The 21,369-nt window shown below is 34.8% G+C and overlaps 2 protein-coding genes across 2 annotated transcripts; one reads left to right on the top strand and one right to left on the bottom strand.

Moving 5' to 3' along the window:
- Window positions 1-901: 901 nt before the first annotated feature.
- Window positions 902-4,127, top strand: LOC110111589 (glycine-rich RNA-binding protein 1-like). Its single transcript, XM_020843520.2, has 5 exons — window positions 902-1,004; window positions 1,464-1,581; window positions 1,679-1,747; window positions 1,832-1,938; window positions 3,426-4,127. Exons 2-5 carry the CDS (start codon window positions 1,473-1,475, stop codon window positions 3,921-3,923), a joined length of 783 nt encoding a protein of 260 aa, XP_020699179.1. The 5' UTR covers window positions 902-1,004; window positions 1,464-1,472; the 3' UTR covers window positions 3,924-4,127.
- Window positions 4,128-5,105: 978 nt separating this feature from the next.
- Window positions 5,106-18,206, bottom strand: LOC110111584. The gene is made up of 4 exons (XM_020843512.2): window positions 18,057-18,206; window positions 16,790-17,681; window positions 14,101-14,525; window positions 5,106-5,873 (listed from the first exon to the last, which is right to left on the bottom strand). Exons 1-4 carry the CDS (start codon window positions 18,114-18,116, stop codon window positions 5,184-5,186), a joined length of 2,067 nt encoding a protein of 688 aa, XP_020699171.1. The 5' UTR covers window positions 18,117-18,206; the 3' UTR covers window positions 5,106-5,183.
- Window positions 18,207-21,369: the final 3,163 nt, after the last annotated feature.

Raw genomic sequence — 21,369 nt, 5'->3', positions numbered from 1 at the left:
GGGTCAGTTCCGGGTTCGACTCGAACCCGACCCGTGACCCGAAATTGACACCCCTAATTATATGCTTATTTTGGCGTTTTGCTATTCACTTTGCATCACTATATGATCTGTTTATCAAATCCTTCGGCATCGGGTTGACCCGCGACCCATTTTTAACCCGAAAATGATCTCGTTATTATCTTCTTTTCTTATTTTTTTCTCTTGTGGGTATAATCTTCTTACTTTTTATCAAATATCTTAAACTTTATAGTTAATGAGTTATTAAAGAAGTAAAACCAAAACGGGTTAACAGGTCAGGTTCTGGCCATTTGGGTTGCTAGCGAGTTGAGTTTGGGTTGGTGTTTTTGATCAATTTATTGAATGGGTTGGATTTAGGTTGACTGTTTTCAGGTTGGGTTAAGTTCAGGTCGAATAAAAACCTGACACATCAACCCGATTTGACACTCCTATATGTTGTGCTTTGTATATGGCTATGTTCAGGGGCATGATTCTTATAATTAAGCGGACAACTATGACCCAAAAAAATGAATTCAAAATTTTTTAGGGTTTGCCATGTCGTTAAAGTTGTCAATATGATATTACAAAAATAAAAAAATCATACTATAATCATCGCATAATGCATAAACTGAAGGAATTTTATAAAGGAGAACCTTAATAGATGTAATTAATAGGAGCATCGAATCTTGAAAATTTTAAAATGAGCAAATGTGCCAAATAGTATGACGCATTTAGAATACATCAAATCGTGTGGTGAATTCAACTCACTTTGAGAGGGTGAATTATTACGTCCGGTCACCAAACGAAAAATGGCATTTAAATAATATTATATAAAAATAATACTTAAAAATAATATTATATAAGAGAGGCGATGATCCAACCAACGGTCTGGATATTCCCATTGCTTCTATAAAACGGATTCGACCAGCCGATTGACAAAACCCTCCCGGACGAGAAGGTAGGGTTTTTGGCCCAGAGGTGGTGGAGAGAGTGGAGGCGACCGGAAGGTGAGAGAATCGGAACCCTAATCTTTATCAATATCTCGTCTCTCTTTCCATTTCCTCATTCGATCTTCATTGTTTTTTGGGGCGAATTTCTGCCTAGTGATTGAACTTCCATGGCTGTTGAAATTTGTGATTCTTTGTGCTAGTTTTTTGATCTTTTTCCTTTTTTGTTCCATGCGAACTCTTTATTGCCTGCCTTATTTGCTGTGTGGTTAAACTTTTGTTTTCTCATGGTAGCTTATCTGCTTGCGTATGTGTCAAAATTACCTGGTTGGATTATTTTTATTAGTTTGATTATTCGTTTGTCCTCTCGGTATGGTTTTGCATCGATTCCATGAGATCTTTTTTCTAAATATTCGTAGTGGTTTTAGGTTATTTAATGTAGGATTGTAAGTTTTTTATGTGTAATGTTAATATTCTGTTATCTGCATTTTGAATTTTTGATGCGGTTTTTGTTGGAAGATTTGATCCATGGCTTTTGCCAATAAAATCGGAAGTCTTCTCAAGCATGTTGTGTCCTCCAAGCCTTCTATATATCAGGCAGTACGGTTGATGTCTTCATCGAAACTCTTTGTTGGAGGTTTGTTGTGTTGCCTTGATTTCTATTTATTTATTCATTCCGATTTCTTTTTTCTAAAATCACTAACTGCTCTATTACTTCTATTGCAATCATGTAGGGCTATCTTACAGCACGGATGATCAGAGTTTAAGGGAAGTATTCTCGGGCTATGGTGAAGTTCTTGAGGGTATGATTTCTTAATTTGCTGTCATTTGCATTGTGACATCCTTCGTGCTTTTTAATAACCAATTCAGATATCCTTCTTTTTCAGCTAGGGTTATCATTGATCGGGAAACTGGGAGGTCAAGGGGTTTTGGTTTTATAACCTTTTCATCTGGCGAAGAGGCTTCTGCTGCAGTAACTGCCATGGATGGGAAGGTATTGTGATTTTTATCTTTAGTAGATATGCTGTATTAGTGGTCTTTCCTTGATATCCTGCTCAGTTAGCTTGGATAGAGTAGTGTGGATTTAACATCTGTTATTCTGTTGATTATTATGAAAGATTTTTTTATATATATATCATTAGTTTGATTAGCAATTTAATCTGATTAATTTACAAAAAAAATGATTTTATAGTAAATCTTCATACCATGATATTAAATTATTGTAATTTTTTAATGCTATATTTTGTTACTATGTCATATAGCCTCATTGCATGATTCGAAATGTTGACAGCAAAATAACTCCAATTATTTGTCATTCTCTTTGTTTTCAAAACTCTTATGAAAATATTTATAATCCAAATAATATCCTCCGTAAATTTTCAAATCTCAATGGATATGTCATCATGGCCTAATGACTTTTCTTTATTCATCTTTTTAGATCTAAAATTTATATAACAATCCACTTAATGAAATTAACCATTTTGTCTCACATTAAGTTTGAGTCAATTAAAGAATTCTAGTTTGCCTTTCTGATCAACCCATCTTGAGAGATTAACAATTTCTTGCCTTCTAAATTCCACCCATTATTCTATTGCTATAATTTTTTTGGATAAATTTCTTTATATCCACAATAGCTATCTCATGTTGTGTTGTCTAACTTCCTCGGATTACCTTATCATCTTTGTAAGAAGGTTTCTCTTTCCAAATAAGAGCATAGGGACTCCACTTTTTTTAAAATAAATAAATAATTTTCTCTTTTTTTAAGCATGTGTTTATTTTAATAAGATCATATGCTACTATAAAATTAAGTATAGCTTCTTCCATTACAATTTCATTTCTTAGTCCATATCTTCCATAAATCCTTCATAACCCACTGTACCAGAATCTATTCTTCTTTATAGATATGTTGTGGGTAGGTCAACCACATTTTTTCAAATTTTTTATTTTAATCTAACCAATCTTCCACTTGAATTTGAGCAGCCTAAGCAATTTGTTTTTGTCCATAATCATCTTAATAACAATCAACGTATCACCAACTGGTTCAACTCTATAAACTTCCAAAATTCTATTATCCTTTATGAGTGAGTCCAACCTCATTGTTATTGTTTATATTTCTGCATACAGTAACCTATAACCTTCCTCAATATTCTTCTCATTTAGTCTCTTGCATTTCTTGTAAATGAGTTATATTTATTCTTCTTTTTATAATTTTCACCATTTCTTCTCTCATCTCCACTTCCAAAGTTCACAAATTTCACATTACAAGTTTAATCTTTTAGATTTATACCTTTTTAATTCTTGATTTTCACCACAATTGAGTTAACTTGTGTTATTTTTTGGGAGTTTTAGGCTCTCTCTCTCTCATATTCAGAAGTTTTGGGATACATTATGATATTTTTTTTGGGCAAGATATTTTGATATATGTATATTGTGAGGAAGCCTTTGGAATTCACGTAAACCTCATGTTTTGATATTGCACAGGATCTCCATGGACGCATGGTGAGGGTTAATTATGCTACTGATCGCCGATCTGGCTTTGGCGGCGGCGGCTATGGAGGTGGCGGCTATGGTGGTGGAGGTTATGGCGGTGGTGGTTATGGTGGCGGTGGCGCCGGCTTCGGCGGTGGTGATGGTGCCGGTTATGGTGGAGGTGGTGGCTATGGTGGTGGTGGAAATTATGACAGTGGAGGCTACGGCGGTGGTGATGGTGCTGGTTATGGTGGAGGCGGTGGCTATGGTGGTGCGAGCGGTGGTGGCAATTATGTGGCTGGAGGAGTCGGTGGGAGTGAAAGCTATGCAAGTGGAGCCTTGGGACAAAACCAGGGAAGCAGTTCCGGCGGCTTTGGTGGCGGTTCTGAGCAATTCAATTTCAACCTGAACAAAATCAATCAGTATGGCAGCACTGAAGAAAATCTGGATCATAATACCTTGAAGGATGATTTTGATTTGCCTGATGATTATGCAAATAAGAGAGCTTAAGAGGGTAATTATAAAATCTCATTTGTCAATTTGGATACAGTTTGAGAAAACTAGACCTAATTGTGTTTTTTTTTGGATTTGTGATAATTTGAAAGCATGTATTTATTTATTTTATGAACACATCTGTGATTTGTAGTTTAGTAGTTTGGAACTGCTTTTTTACTGCTTTTTGAAGCACAAATGAAGCCTTATTGTCTTTTATTATTTGTTCCCCCATATTTTAAATTTGCCTATAAATTAATCTCTAGCCTTCCATTTTTTTTTTTTTTTTTTTTGGGAATTTTATCCTATATTTGGATCTAAACATCCTACTTAAAATTTAGCTATGATCTCAGGTTTGGATTATACAGCTGAATTGAGTATGAATTGAATGAGACTTCACAGCAATGCATTATTTGCAGCAAAGAATAAGATTATATTTTTTTTTCGGACGAGGAATCTATCCGTTGTTACTCTAAAGAAAATGTTTGGCAGCGGCATAATTAATTTCTCAATCTTTGCGGAATTTAGCAAGGCCACTCACTGGCATTGGGCCCACATTTGCTTTTGCCCCACTGAAGAGGTGAGATCATAATATAGGGGATACGAATCCGGGATGAGAGATTTTCAACTTGCTTTGCACATTTTTTGAAATGTGGGAATTTATCGGCTGCCACTCCGAAGGAAGTATTTGACGGCATAATTAATCCCTCGGTCTTGGTGGAATCTAATGAGGCCACCCATTAGCAGCAGACTCACACCTACTTTGCCCCACTAAAGAGATGAAGCTGTAATAGAGGAGATACGAATCCGAGAAGAAGGATTTTCAACCTTGTTCGTTCACCAACCACCCTAAATTGTGGGTAATAAGATTATACTTAATGATTGAATTTGATCATTTAGGAATTTAAAGGGAAGTTTGAAATTGTCATAATTTTTTATAAAGGTAATTGTAAATTTATTGTTAAGAATAATTTTTTTAAAATGTTGTAGCAAAAAGTATTTTTTAGCATAAAAATAATTTAAAAGAAATAAAAAATAATGACTAAATAAAAATTATAATTTCAGCTTAAAAGTGAAACTTAAAATACAGCTTACTTAGCATAATATGAATATTTCATAGTTTCTTAATATTTTTTTGGCAATAAGCCACTAGTCCAGCAATAACTAAGGTGCGTAATTTGACAGCCAATTTGGGCCAAATAGAAAGAAAAGATAACTTAAATTATCTTTAAATGCAACGTCTATATGTTATACCCTCCTTTAGAGCAATTAAAACATTCATAAATCCATCAAAAAAAGCATCCTTTGTGCATTTAACCAAGCAGGTGATCCCTGTTTGGTTTTCTCCACTATTTTCTGTATCAAATCCTTCCCCTCATCAAAACCATCATCATCATCATCATCTTCTTCTTCTTCTTCTTCTGTACCTGAAATTTCATATGAACCTCCTCCCCACACTATCTGCTCCCAAGCCTTTTCCTTATTATCTATAGTACTAATGGAGGAGGGCAATTTCTCATCTTCAGTCTCAGCTAACCTGATGAACTCTTCATAAGCTTCATCATAGGCATTTAATGCATCTCCGGCTAAATCCGATCGCAAGCTCGATTCATTTTGCTTCGAAGATTCTAGACTATCTTGATTTGAGGATTCCGTGTCGCTGCTTGAAAATGGCGGTTTCGAACTCGACCTCTCGGCTTCAATAACCTTGAGCTTCATTTGGCTTTGCTCGAGCGCGCTCTCGAGTTCATTGATCCTTTCCTCGAGCCTGCTTTCTATCACTCTGTGAAGTCGGAGAGTCAGTTCCTTGGGAGATACAGAGTAATTTGAATTGTACGGTTGCGCCGTGCCGCCAGTGCCTGCATCTTTGTAGTCTTCTTCGTCCGTCGAGTATTCTCTACCTCCATTGATGAGAAGATCTTCTCTCAATTCACCTTGAACAACATCTGCTATGAGTTCTGAATCAAGCTGCAACCAGGAATGCCAAATATTAAGCTATAATAAATATGTGCAGCAGCAGTTCTATCACATATTGGTCATGTACAGAAGAATAAGATATATTAATTAGATGAAAGATTGATGTTGAAGGAATGTGATAGGAAATAATTGAGTTCACAAGTAACCCTAAGGGAAATACTTGATTTCAGAGAGAAATCAGCAAGACGAAGCAAAAATTTCAGAAAAACTCGAAAGAAAACTCAAGGAAACTTCTTCTATTCAATTCACGAACAAGAAAACAATACAAGATACAAGTTTCTTCAATTCAAGAGGAAGAAACAACTCTCCAAATCTCTATCAAAGCCTAGAGCCAAAAGAATAAACCTTATATCTCAAATCTCTCCTCCAATTCAAGATGATCCCAAACCCTAACAATACAAGACTAATTAAAGCAAAGGATAAAAGTTAAATTTCTAAACAACCCCTAATTTGAACTTTTCCTTCAATACAATATTTAATTAGTGTGTAGGCCCTCTCTCTCTCTCTCCCCCCCTCTCTTGCCCTTCCGCCTGTAGACAAGAACTGATCCACTAGGGACTGGTTCAGCTGGTTCAACCGGTCTAACTGAATGCTACATAAATGTCCTTTCGGTATTTCTAACAGTGATGAATGTAAAGGTTTGAACTTTACTAAAATATCATCAATATATCTTTTCTACTAGTGGTAGTAGAAAAGATTGAGATTATGAAGAAATTTATCAGCTTAGAGCTGCTGCACTCAAAAAGAGTAATTTTGCAGCATTGCCTCGACAGCAAAAGAGCCATTTCATGGCACAAAGAATTGTTGTTGCCACCGGGTTTTGGTCGAAGAACTCATAGCCAGAAAGCCGAACGAATTCATCCTTGTTGATCTAGGCAGTGCACCGATATGGCACTGATGAAAAATAAACAGAACAAAGATGTCACAAGTCACAACACAGGCGATTCACATTGCAGGGTTGTTCCAACCATCTAGGATCTGAACTCATAAAGCCTAATTGACAGGTTGCTTGTATTCTTATAGGTTTCTTGCTCCAAATGAATTGAAGGTCAGATCACTAGGAGTAAAGTGTTCTTTGCTGGTCATGATTTGAAGACGCTGAATCAGGGAAAAACTAATATAAGCTTGAAGATATACTAGCACAAAGTTTGAAAACTGATTTCGGCTTCGTTTGAGACAGCTTTTTTACCACTTTTTAAAGTTGCTTTTTAGTAAAAAAAGTTTATAATTTTTGAACTAAAAATCTGCTGTAAGAAGCAGTAAAAAAGCTCTCCCAAACGAAGCCTTCATAAGCAACCGTACCTCACCATTATAAGAAACAAATAATTTTGATCGCTACATAGTTCAACAAGGAGACCTTGTTAAACAATCAAAATGCTTTCCACAGGTAAAACAAACAAAAAATTTAGCTATTAAAGAAGAATAGGGAGATAAGAAAACCATAATCAAATGGGTCGATAAGACCAGCACAATCCAGAAACCTAAAATAAGTAGGCTCCAGGAGTTCCTCAACATTTCATAAATGGGGATTCTTATATTGAATTACCATTCCATGACAAACGTGAATTTAGAGGTTATAGCAGTGAAGAAAACCGAAACATTTCTTCAATTCATCACCCTTGTCTACATGCATCAAACTAACGTTTTCCAGGTTGCGAGGTATCTAAAAGAGTTGCGCGAAGAAGATTCATGTCCATGGATAGCTTGAAGCCAGTCGACCATATTTGCCAAACTTGAAAATCAACAAATTTGAAGTCAACCCCAAACTAGAACTTGTCAAGTCACCCAAAGAGACGAACCTATTCAATCCTCATTACTCGGAATACTCAAGTCACCAAAAGGACTCACGAAATCGCCTACTCGTCAAAACTACTCGCCCACAAAACTCGGTTAATCTTCCAAATTACTAGCCTGCCAACTCTTAAGTTCTCGCTAGAAAAATTTGTCAAGGGAATCAATCTGAAAGTAGCCCAAGGTTCCCGATTAACAGACCTCTGATAGCAGTTAGTTGCGCTTAGCCCTGCTAATTAGAGTAGGCTTTTGCTTTTCTGCAAGTTATTTCAGATTTGTAAACAAAAGGGGTGTATCAAGTTATTTGATGCTCCAACATTTTGGCATTTCCTCTAATGATGGAAATAATACCTGTTTTATAGACATGGCTGTCTTTTTAACTTGATGAAAATTGAATATGCTCTTTGGTTGAATTTATATAAATTCAATGATTAGTATGGCCATGAAAAATAGTTTCTTAATCAATATTACTTAAAGAATCTAATTATTTTATGCCATTAGGATACTAATTTTACATTAATTGAAAATTACATCTCTCAAGAGCTATGTAATTGTTCAGTTACAGTTTGTGTTTTAAATTCCTTTTGCTCCTTTGCTTGATGATCTTTTGCAGGAAAGTCTATCTCAATCGTCTAGTTGTGTTTGGATAGTAGAAAATATGGGTGAAAGAAACCACAACAATAACAACAACAAGCTTTTATCCCACTAAAATGTGGGGCCAGCTACATGAATCCTTTTTCTCCATTGTGTCATGTTAAAGATCAAATTCTCATCTAAATCTCTTACAGAAAGATCGTTTTTAATATTTTCTAACCAAGCCTTTTTAGGTCCACCTCTACCTTTATGAACATAAGTCAAATCTAATACATCTACTTTACTAACCGGGTCATCAGAAGGCAGCCGTTTAAAAAAATTTTGAACAAAGTTTAAATCAATATTTGTGAATTCATAGTTGACACATACATTGTTGAAATATACATTATTTTGATTCCTACCCTTTCCTTCAATCTGAATAAAGCTTTGATGTTCTAATGGATAAACAGTTGCCCTCCCTTGATGATATCCTTGTAAGTTGATAGTAGAAAGGTGACAAGCGGTACGGTTATAAGTTGGATCCATCATTTTGAGCATATCAAATCTAAAACTAGTACGAAGTTCCCACTCACTGGACATCTACATGATCTCCTTGAGATCATAGCTCAACAACCTCTCCTCTCCACCTTCAACGACTAAGCCACAACTGCTGATTCTCCAGCTCCTGATGATGATGAGACCCCTCTCTCTCGTCGATCCACAAAGCATCAGGCAGAACCTACAAATACTTTTTTGGTGGAGATCGTGTAGGCTCAAACTATATCAAAATTCAATATGTAAGAGCTATACTCCTACAGTAGAAGGTTAGATCTGACCGAAAGCATTGCTCTATTCAATCCACTAACCCTCTTTTAACTATAAGGCAACGCTATAGTGGTTCTTGCACCTTCATATGGGAAGCATCACTTTCTTTGCCGACTTCAAGCTACAATTTGTCAACACACAAAAGCCATCGAATAATTCTTAGTCTCCATATACGATTTGCGATCGATTCACACATGCTCGACGAGAATGACAATCAACATATATGATGATGCATGAAAAGTGTGAAGTGCCTCAACGTTGTACAAAATCACTCAAACGTTGTCCATTTGCAAAATAGACTGTCTTGACACGATTAGAGCACCAAAATTATAAAAAAAAATGCCCTTCAAACTCAAATTGATCGAATGTAGTTGAAAATGAAAAACTATGGGCGCAATGTCCATGAAATTGCCCGAACATCTTCTATTCAAGATCAGACAATCATTAGGTCCAAAACGTTGAAATTATCAAGAAAAATCTCCTACATTCAATTCAGGCAATTATGGTCAAAAATTATAAATTACAAGCTCAAAGTTATGCAAAATCGCCCCAATGTCTTGTGTTCGCAAAGCAAACTAAGCCATCACGACAAAACGTCAAAATTACTAGGAAAGGACACCCATATTAGACTCCTGTACAAGAGAAACGACAAAAAATCCACCTGTGCACATAATGAGAATGAATTCTATGGGCAAATTAAAATAATCTATTTATTTTTTTATTAAATTTTAGAATTTTAATTGAAAATTAATATTAATAATATATTATTTTATTATTATTTTAAAATTTATAAAAAGTTGAAAATTGAAATCTTTGGGTACAACATACAAAGTGCTTTTTCAATTACAAAAATTAAAATAATAATAATAATACCTAAAACCTAAACCTACATAGCAACACTCCCCAACCAACCACCATGTACCCCTCAAGCAGAAACAAACTCCCCTCTCTCAACTCCTTGGCCACACGAAGCCCCACACACGCTCGCCACCAACCATCTTAGCTGCTGCTCTGCCAGATTGTCATCGAACCCACACCAGCTCGCCTCTATTCCCACTCGAACACAACCAAGTTCCCACCAACCTCCCTGCCACCGAGCAGGCTGCCACACCTTAAGCCACCGCTCTCTTCCTCTACCCCTCTCCCTCGATTCCTCCTCACGTAGAAGACTCGTCTCTGGCCTTTGCGCTTTAGCTGGCGGCTAGCCTCATCTTCACCACTTCTCCCTAGCTCTTTCTTTCTCTCTAAACAAGTAAGGAAAAGTCTCAGTCACTCAATATCCCTCAACCCACTCTCTCTCTCTCTCTCTGCCATTCAATCTCTCTAAACAGTGTGATAAAAACTTATTCTCTTTGTAAATAGAAAGCACTCTCTATTTTATTTCTCTTTAAACAAAGAGAGAAAAGTTATTTCTCTCATTGCCTCTCTCTCTCCTTCAAAGTAGTGAGAGAACCCTTTGAGTCCCTCTTTCTCTCTACAAAAAAATTCATAAAAATTAAAGTACTAAAAAAATCTGTGTTGCGTTCACTTGCAAGTTTGCTGTCACTTATGATCTCGTCAATGCTTCCATGCGTGCATGTATAAAATGCAACTAATAAAAATGGAGTGTTGAACTTTGATATCTAACATAAAAGAAGACCCGAGATGTTAAACTCGTCGCTCCCCTTTGTCAATGGAAAAATGTTAACCTTCCTTGGAGCACTGTCTAGACGAACTTCAAGTGCCATAGTTATAGAGCTTGTTCAAACGACAACAACCAATACTTCTCTTGAGAGCTTCTCAGTAGCAGCCTACTCAGGCCTAGAGGCTTCCTCAACAAGCACCTCGATTGGACGGTCCTACACTTGACCGCCTTCTATTTCTTCCAATGGTTCAACCTTCACGTTCATCGCTAGTGGCTTCACTACAGACATGGATGCCTTAACAGCCATTGCAGCTGCACTAATCGTTGCCTGTAATCTCCTCCTAAGCTCTCTAGATAAAATAAAGCTAGAGAGACAATTGTACTTATCATGCAAGAACACGAAGAGTAAAGAACTGAAAATCAAAGAACCATAAATAAAGAACAAGCAATGAAAAAGGTTAAACTAAAGATACCATGCATTTAACAATTTAGGCATTGACGCACCCGCCATTTGTCAAATAGCCAAACAGGCGAACAACTTATAAATTAAATGTTCCAAATCACCTAGATCGATTTGGATTCCTTGGATTCAATCTCCTATTCTTCTTAGCTTCTCCGAAGAAACATAAGAACTAGGAAATATATGCTCATATTCATATTAGTTAGGTCATGAACCAGCCTAAAACTTTTAAAAAAGTCACCCAATACTTACGCCATATTGAACTAAACTCATCAAGTCACCAATAAGACAGATCATTCAGTCCTTAGTACTAGAATATTTAGCTCACCTAAAGAACTCACAAAATCGAATACTCATTGAAGCTACTTGACTACTCATTTAAAGTACTAGTCTACTAGCACGAGCTTCGAAAACTTGGTAAGGATCCAGTACAACATCTACTTTCAATTACTCCCACAAAAAGGTGTCTAACTACATCTAAAAAGATAATACTTTAATTTCTTTCCAAGCAAAAAGAGGTTCTAGTAGTTTGTTCAAGCTTTAATTAGGAGGACGGAAGCTTGGTGGAGGGTCAGAATCAACAAGCATTATGTTTTCATTATCCTTGATTAGAACATTCTCCAACTTTCAATATCAATAAGTGATCCCTACTCTATGAAGACACTCCAATGCAAGCACCGCTTTTTCCACATAGAGCCTTTAAATTAGAAATTCATGAATAAAGCAAGAAAAACTCTAATAATCACCAAATAATTTTAGTTGAAAATGAATGAAAGATGCAAGAGGGGAACAAAGAGTGATGATGAGTGAGTGGCAATGTCGTGCTCAAAATCAGAGGTGAAGCATCAAGGATGTGAGGTTGCATCTACGAGGACATCGAGCACAAGCAAGAAGCAAGAACATGGGCAGGAAATTGATAAGCAACACTTGTATGAGATGAAGATAGCAAAACAAAATGCAACTAATTTGGCCGCATTAGAAATAAAAAAAATTTATGATTTTATTTCAAATATGTCAAATTTTTACTTTGTACACATTTATCTCCATACAAACATTTCAATTTAAACACACAATACTCCTAATAAAATAACCCCTAAGAAAATATCTAAGCATTAGTCTCTCTATTATGTTTTTACTCGCTTGGGCCTTGATCTATATCTGCAGTGGAGTTTTTATACTTTTCACAAATAATGTTGGATCAAATAAAGTCTTTACAACTTTGGAGTCATAACTGGCATATCAAATGCAAACCATAATAAGCAAAACCAAGCAGAGTTTAGTAGACATCCTCTCTCTCTGTGAATTACAAGGAAACATTGAGAACTCATGTTGGTCCTCAATACCACACACAATAAATTTTAGATACCAAAACATTCAAAAATAGATGTCATATTGGATTCACAAAATTGAATATAAATGATTTAATTCTGAAATGTAAACTATCAGAAAATAAAGAGTACATGCAGAGAGTAACATGTGTTATATCGAGCATGTTGCAAATATGTTTGGTTTGGAACTTGCAAGTCAAGGACAGTATAATGAAGGCATAACACCACTTGACCTTAGAGAAAATTATCAACTAATTTCTAACACAACTTCAATATGATTACCTTTAGTATAATTATATCCACCTGGTAAACTATCATTTTCTCTACATATCTAGCCTACACCTAAACATGATCATCCTATGCCTATCATGATCACTTCATTGGTTTTGTTTGGAGTTTTTTAGGGAGATTGATGGTTATGGTGAAAATGATAACATTAAGATGAATGTAAGTAAAACCATGCAAGCAAGCATAAATTGGAGAGATGTTAAGAGTATCATTTAATAAATATAAAAAAAGTTGAAAATAAAGCTAGGTAGTTTGGGAATGTAATCTGGAAGTTAGCAGATGGAATAATATAGATAGAGTTAGTGGTAAAGGATTTAAAAGCTTGAAACTAGTTCCCCACCATATCATGCCCAAGCTTCAAAGCTTGAAACTAGTTCTCCACCATATGTTGTTCTCCAAGGTAACTAAGTTGATAATGCATGAACCTTAAAGTCTTATAGATATCTCATAGGACATGGAGTCAGCATTTTTGAGCAAAAGAATCATTCTTGTTATCAAGCAAGCCTAAATTTGAGAAAAAAAAGGGTATGCAATATGTTAGACCTGACTGCCGGTCCATAATGGACCAGTTCAGCCGGCCCTAGGCAAGGGGCTAGCCCTGGTTTACTCAAGGCAGACCAAGGGTTTGTCCAAGCTATAGTCGGCCCCCTCTAAGGGGCCAACTATTTGAAATTTGAGGAAAATGAGGGGGCAACTAGGAAGGAATTAAGATTTCAGGGGCTGTTTTGTTCTTTTGATGTATTATTTTATTTGCTTTAAGTAGAAGGGGGGATTAGGGTTAGTGTGACCTTGCCTTTGCTGATTTTGGTTCTTGCTTGGTGCTCTTGGGCTCTAGTGGCTTCTAGAGAGTTCAGAGATATAGATACTCCTCTCGAATTGAGGATCAACTGTAGCTTGGTGTTTTCCTTTCGTTTCTCATCAATTCTCACATCATTTTGCTGTTTTTCTCTTGGACTTGTTGCAGTTTTATGATGAAATATTGCTGAAATACTAAAATTGAGAAGTTCCACTTGAGTTCTACAAGTGTTTACTATCACAATACACACTATATGTAGCAATCACAAAAATAATACATAATCAAGAACCAATAAAACCATACATGAACAAATAAAAGCCCTGAAGTCTTTATGACATCTCCTAGGACATGGAGTTAGCATCTTTGAGCAAAAGAACCATTATTGTTTAGTAAGCCTAAATTTAAGGAAAAATGGAATGCAATATACATTATATTTGGTAACCACAGAAGCAACACACAATCAACAACCATAAAAAAACTTGCATGACGACTCAAGACCATCTATAAGTTTAATTTTTATAGATGAGGAGTACCTCAATGAAAGCAGATGTCGTTTGCCCTATACTAGCGGCATTGATGTTTTGCTCCAATCTTTCAAGCTCAGCTTCAAGCTCGGCCTCTATTTCACTAAATGACTCTGCATTCTCCCCAACCTTAGCCATGCACTCATCCATCTTCAGATCGGTAGCATGCCATTTTGAGTTTTGGTTTTGCAAAGCATCCAAGGATTTCTCAAGATTATAATTTTCAAGTTCTTTGTTTCCATCGGTTTCATTACCAAGTTCCTTCACAATGAATGAATCTTTCATCTCAAGTTCTTCATGTAAATCTTGAACAAGGTTTTTATTGTCTTTCAACAGCTTCTTTAACTTCTCTACTTCACATTTATTTGAGAGACCAGAAGATGTAACACCTATAACGAGCCCAAGAAGGAAAAGTAGCTTTCCATCATATGAACCTGCAGGAGAATGCTATTAGAAAATTAGCTAACGTACAAACAGATTGCGAGTCTTGGAAATAAAATTGGCATGATAGATAGTTAACAAATATAGTTTTTGAGTTTAATAAAAAAATATGAGAATTTTTTGTACTTTGACCTTGTAAATAAAATGTGAGTTGCACAAGAGATCTTGTCTTCATGTAGTTAAAAATTAAAATCTAGGTAAACAATGTCAAGATGGAAAATGCTGATTTTGTTTCCTTTCTTCAGTCAAAGAGAACTAAAACATAGTTACAACATAGTCACGCAATTTAAGATATTAACTTAAAAGGCAATGTTTAACATTATCCAATAAGCATAAAACAATAAAAGAAGATATAAAGGGTACCACAAGGATCAGTCTAGTTTAAGATGGGAAAATAACTTAGATTTCTCGTAGAATTTCAAATTGCCTTTCTATTGTGTAAATTAGCTTAGAGCATTCTTTACACGCAAATTCCTCAACCAAAGGAATTGAATCTAGCAGCAGATTTTCAAATGAATATTGAAGAGAAAAATGAGCCGCAAGGCTCGTGCACCTATTTAAGTTGTCAACACAATACCACAAACCATTTTCAACTTAAGCCTCAAGGCACACAAGCATGATATCACGATAACCACAAACTATTTTCAACTTAAACAACACAAGCTTGTTATCAATGTTTCATTATATGCTTCAGCATCCCCACTACATTAGTAGACTTTATCATTCAGCAGGGCAAGTTTTAACCGGCAAGGACTTTTTATGTTGGCATTGGGCGGGCTAGGCCTGTTTGAGGTCCAAACACTATAGCCATACTTGGCCTGCCATTAAAATGGCTAGGTTCACATGGCTTTTCCCAAAACTTTAGGAGATAACTAATGAATTTGATTATACTATAATTACCACAATCTCAAGAATCACCTTTATTTTTTAATATTGGTACAAAAATATTTTTTCTATAATCATTTACATCATCTTAGTATATAATTATTTTTAATCCTTCTTAACTAAACTACTCTAATAACACTTAACTCTTTAAATCCTATCAAGTATCCCATTCAAACCCAAAGCTTCACAATTGTGCACATTTTCATCATAGCTAACTTCGCTTCCCCTTTTGCAAGATTTCTAACTTCTTTAAAATCACTATAGATTTTAATACTATTTACCTATTTTCACTTCTTAAAAGCAGATTTTTTATTCTTAACATCCATTTTTTTTCTCTCTTTACTCCACCAACAAGTTTTCTTTTACATGACAAGGTTCTATGAAAACTTCTACAACAATCTGAATCAATTGAATTAGTAACTTCTCCAAGGTTAAATTTCGTTTAGGTATAAACTCAATTTTGCAACTTTTAACAAAGTATCTTGAAAGATTAACGCTTTTCATGCTCTATCCTTTTATCCTAAAGAAATTAACAACCTCTCACCCACCAATTTTGAATTCCAATCATCATATTATTATTTAACACCCAACACGAGCCTCACACATAGAACCTACAAGTACATTCAAATCACCTCCAATAAGATAACTCGTTTTTTCAAGCATGTATTGTGTCATAGGACATCATCTTTTCCCAAAATTAATTTTCAATCTTCTAAACCAACTTGAAGAGCATAAGCTATAATGGTATTTATAATGATATTGCTAATAGTTCACTTAATAGATATCACCCCATTTATAAACCTATTCAACCCAATAATCTATTTATTTTTTAAACTCTCTCTACACTATTATCCTATCCTTCCCTATTGTTAAGCCTCCCAACAAATAATAGTTAATAGCCTTCCCAATATCCTTAATTTCTTCCCTTTCCATTTAACTTCTTCCAAACAAATTTGAGTATCCAGCATAAGCATAATTTTAAAGATTGATGGGTTAAGCATTCAATGCAAAACGTTTTAAAATACAAATAAAATATATTGATGCAAAGGCAAGGATGAAGTGAAATGATCCAACATGAATTTAAACTTTGGAGGAGCTGGCACGAAACTTCCATAGAAGAATCTATTCTTCATAATTCCTAAAACATGTGACTAGTATCCTTCTCTACCAAACCTTCCATGTATTGGATGGTACGGCATAAGAGATCCATTGATGCAATATACAAATTCAGTAAAATCAATTCAGCATTAAACCACATAGCTCCAAGTAAGTCTACAAGAAATAGCAAGTATTTGTGATCAATTCAGTAGAAAACCACGTAGCTCCAAGTTAGAGAGTATTTGTGCAATAAAGGAGAAACTGGAAGTGATACCTAGTGCATTGGAGATCTTGCAAATTTTTTGGGAGCTAGAAGTATCTACGCTTCCTCGCATAGCTTCTTTACACTTTTTTTCTGCTTTTCTTAATTTTTGGGGTGGTAGCTTAGGAACACCGATCACAGTTGTTAAATCCTTATTAATTGAATTGCCTAATTGATCAAAAGACACTTGTTTCTGAGAGGATATGCTAGGGCCAGATTCTTTGTCCTGTTTATTTTCAGTCTGCTCTACTGAAGAATCGACTCTCATTTCAATTGTTTCTCTGCTGATTGGTATAAGACAAGATAGCCTCTCATCCTTTACATGCGGAGAAGGATGAAAGTTAAAAGTGTATTCTTCAACAGAAACTTTTTTGCTACAAAGATGAGGCATAAAAATATTCTCAGCTGAAGTTATAGGCCTAAAGTTATATCTTTCTTCTTGCCTTTTTTTTGAACCAACACAATTACTGCTAGGGCCAATTCTTCTCGGAGAACCATGTGAGAAACCCCAATCAAAACTCTGGCAAACAGAAGCACAAGAGTCCTCCTCCCTCTTGGAGCATTTTGCCCTTTTGAAAATCCATGGCTGCAAACTCAACACTGAACCATTGTCCCTCACAAATTCTTCCTCCAAAACTTCACTGTAAATCCCACTAGTAGAAGCCATCTCCTCTCGCCCTGAAGATATATCCGAAGAACTTCTCATATACTTTGTGTAAATCTTTTCAGCATCAGAAGAAGAACCGTGTTCAGCATGTCTCACAAAGAACCTGTGGAAAAGGCAATCTTCAGGCTGCTGTTTCTTCTGATCAACCCTCTTATCCATCAAATTCATTAAGAATTGCTTATTTGTTAGAGAATACTTAACGTGTATACAATCTCCTACACCTTCTCCAGCTTCCCTCTGAACAAGGAGAGCGCCAACGTAAGTTCCCAACAATGAGCACCCAAAACTCATGAATGAACACAAATACAGTCCATTAAATAAATAAAAAAGCCGTTCTTCTTGCTCGAATCACATCACTGAAATGATGAAAGATTTCAGAAAACCTAAAAACTCGCATCCCCATCTTCAGAAAACAGAACAGCTGGAACCACTCGATCATTCACAGAAAAATAACGCTATAATGTTCCGATTCAGCGAGCTTCAACGCATGATAGGATAAAATTCGACGAAAACCAAGAAAAGGCGCAACCTTTGCAGAACAAATCCGCATTCAACGGGACAGAGAGATCTAAAACAGAATGAGAAGCGGAAAATGAGAGCGTAAGACCGCACCGGCTTCCTCGAGGAGCCCGGCGATGTGCTTAATCCACAGTCGCAACAAGATCGGAGCATTCAACCAATACTCTCCCTTTATCTCCGTCGAAGAAGAAACGGAACCCATAAAAGCCCCGGCCTTGAAATCACAGATTCCTGATCCGAACGCAAATTTGAAAATATAAAAAACATATATATTTATTAAATTCTATAATAAATTTTAGGGGTTTTTACATGTATAACACTTAAAACTATCATATTTATCTATTAAACACCTAAAGTTACATATTTACTAATATACCACCTCAAAACCTTAACTTAATCAAAAAAACCACTCCGTTCATTCCCGTTTGCTCCCGTCATAGCAGACGTCGCAACTCCGCCCTCTCCGCCCTCTCCGACCTCGTTCCTCTCCGACCTCGTTCGCCTAAACCCTAAATGTTTTTATAGCACTGAATATCAGCGAGTTCCAATGCAGACAAGCATCATTGTGCCATGGCTTCGTGCAAGCCCTATGGGCCACTGTGAAGCAGCAGCGGCAAACAAAAGTTGGCAGCATTAGGGCCGAAGGATTTCTGCTGTTCTTCCGCCAGTGCATTACTCTTCTTCATCGCGTGAGATCGAAGGTAATCATCTCTATCACTTAGGTTAAGCTTTTGGGGTAATTGGTGTTCATTTCTGAGGCAATTCGATTTGCCAAGTCTGGGTTTTGAGTGATCATTGGAAGTAAAAATGGGGTTTTGGTTGGAACTGCATTGCATTGCGGCTTTACTGCTTTTGTTTTGGTGGAATGCTAGCTTTTTCTCTGTTGATTTCGTCAGCTTGATTTGTTTTATTCTTGATATTTGGCATTTTCTTAGCCTTTTCTGCTTTTTGGTTTTGGGTTTATAAGATTTGCACGAGTTCACTTTCCTCTCCGTTGCTTCCCTGTACAAAAGTTGAAGATTAGGGGTGTTTGAAGGCTGAGCTCAACCTCCATTGAGGTAATTTTGCCATGCTTGGGTTCGGAGGTAGGCCTGTTGCTTGATTTGGGAGGATCTCTTGTGTATTGCGCTTGATTTTTTAATTGCAAGGGCGTTATATGTGCCCTCCTGAAGCAGAATTGTTCCTCCTGTCGTTGTCGTTACTTCCGATCATACAAAAATTGGCTAGGAGGTGTGGTTTCAAATCCGACAGGAAGGAACATCAATGAAGGACGAAGTTATTAAGCGAATCATTCAAAACTACATCTCACGCAAAGCATGCGAAGTCGAATGGCAACGAACAGCCAAAGAAGAAGAAGAAAAAAACATGCGGCTTATGAAGGCAGTGATGAACTTAACAAGGAATATATGCATAAATTAATTTAGTTTAATTAAGTTAATTAAAACTAATTAATAATATAATATAATTAATAAATAATCAAATACTTAAATTAATTGACAATTAATTTAAATTCTAATTATCTTTTTTTATAATAATTAGTTAGTAATAATAATTAAAATTAATAAATAATAATTAATTAATTAATAATTAAAATATAATCAAAATTAAATTTAATTAGCTATTTTATGATTAAATTATTTTCTGATTATATTAAAATTATAATTGATAAGTAATTTGTATTTACACTACTAATTAAATTAAAACATAAATAGAATTTAAAATATAAATAAACTAATAGTCTTAAATCCTATATTACATTATATTATATCAGTGTCTATATCATTATTACTTTATCATAGTATCTTGTGCTCTTTCTGCATGTTGTGGTTTCTATTATATGAGTTAATGCTTGATTTATTATATGGTATGTAGTTTTCTTGAATTTATAACAAGCTTATTGATGTAATTCAGTACTATTTCTTCATATTTAAATTTCTAAGTGCCATAAATCCTAAAATCTATTGTCAAATAGTTTATCAAAATTTAACTGGATTTAACATTTGTCATACCAAATAGTTTTCAAGATTTAACAGCCTCATAATTTACTAAATCCGGATTTATAGGATTTACTAATTCCCACTAAAGTCAAATCCAATCCAATACCAAATAGCCCCTAAGGCTTCATTTGGATGGTTTAGTAATGCTTCTTAAAACAACTTTCTAGTAAAAAAACTAAAAATTTTGTACTAGAAATTTTATAACTCAAAATTTTAAAAAAGATATTTTTAATTATAATAGTTAAAAAATTTATTCATGAGTCATTATAAGTCTAAATCACAAATCGTCTTCGTCATAAAATATCTCTTATTGTATTTTAGTTTCACAGTTTTTTCATAATTTTGTTTATAATTCGATTAATTTTTGTATTTATTTAATTTCATTAAATGATTTAATTCAGTTTTCAGTTTTTTTTTTTTTATTGATTTCTATTTTAGGCTAAGATAGCATATTGAGTTGTGTTAACTCATTCGTGTTTTTGCTTTTATTTTTAGGCTTGGGGAAGGGTAAGGAGAGAGCTGAGAAGTTTGGATGGTAGGCTCTGATTTATGTTGTCTGTATGATTTGGTTAGTTTTTATTTTTGCATATTTAACTTTTATTTTGTTATTCTCTCTATTGTCAAATGCTATTATAGATAGCCTTCAAATAATATATTTTTGGATGATAAATAGTAAATCATGTTGAGATTCACTAGTCGTTTGCTTTATATTGCATTCAATAGTGGCTCTGTGTAGTATAAAATAAAAAATTTTGTTTCAGCACTTCTCCAGATAAATCTTGGGGTTACTCTTGCCACAATCGGACACTGTATGACTTGTATGATATCGGGTTATATCAGGTCGGGTTGTGACAAAAAAGTCATATTAAGAAGCAATAATAAAATTGTCCCAAACAAAGCCTTAGTTTCATATGTAATCATTAATAGTGCTTGTAAGTACTTTAAATTTAAAATACTTTTCTTTTACAATATTATTGTTTAAGAGGGCTAAAACAATTAAATTGATTTATTAATTAATTTTTTTTTTAAGAATTGTATAAATTTTAAATATTTTATTCAAATTTGCAAAAAAATAAAAAAATCATAAATTTCAAAATACTCGCAATTAGTTTACATTTTTTTTATCAGTGAAGACATTCATAAGGCCAACTTATTGCATAATGAAGTCGTTGATTTTTTGCCCTTTTTGTAAAAGAATAATATATAACATAACAATTAAAAAAAGCGTTATTAAATTATTGTGACTTGGAATCCTAAATCATTTTTCAGTTAAATTGACATACATACCCAAAAAAATTACAAATTTTAATATTTAAAACCTAATCTTTATTTTAATTTATATACTAATTTAATATTTAAATCATATCAAAACACACACACACACATATATTTATATTTTGAATCACAAA

This window comes from Dendrobium catenatum, unplaced genomic scaffold (assembly GCF_001605985.2).
Source record: "Dendrobium catenatum unplaced genomic scaffold, ASM160598v2 fragScaff_scaffold_1557, whole genome shotgun sequence".
Lineage (NCBI taxonomy): Eukaryota > Viridiplantae > Streptophyta > Magnoliopsida > Asparagales > Orchidaceae > Dendrobium > Dendrobium catenatum.
Note: the sequence above shows the minus strand (reverse complement) of the source record. Positions and strands in the feature narration are given on the sequence as shown.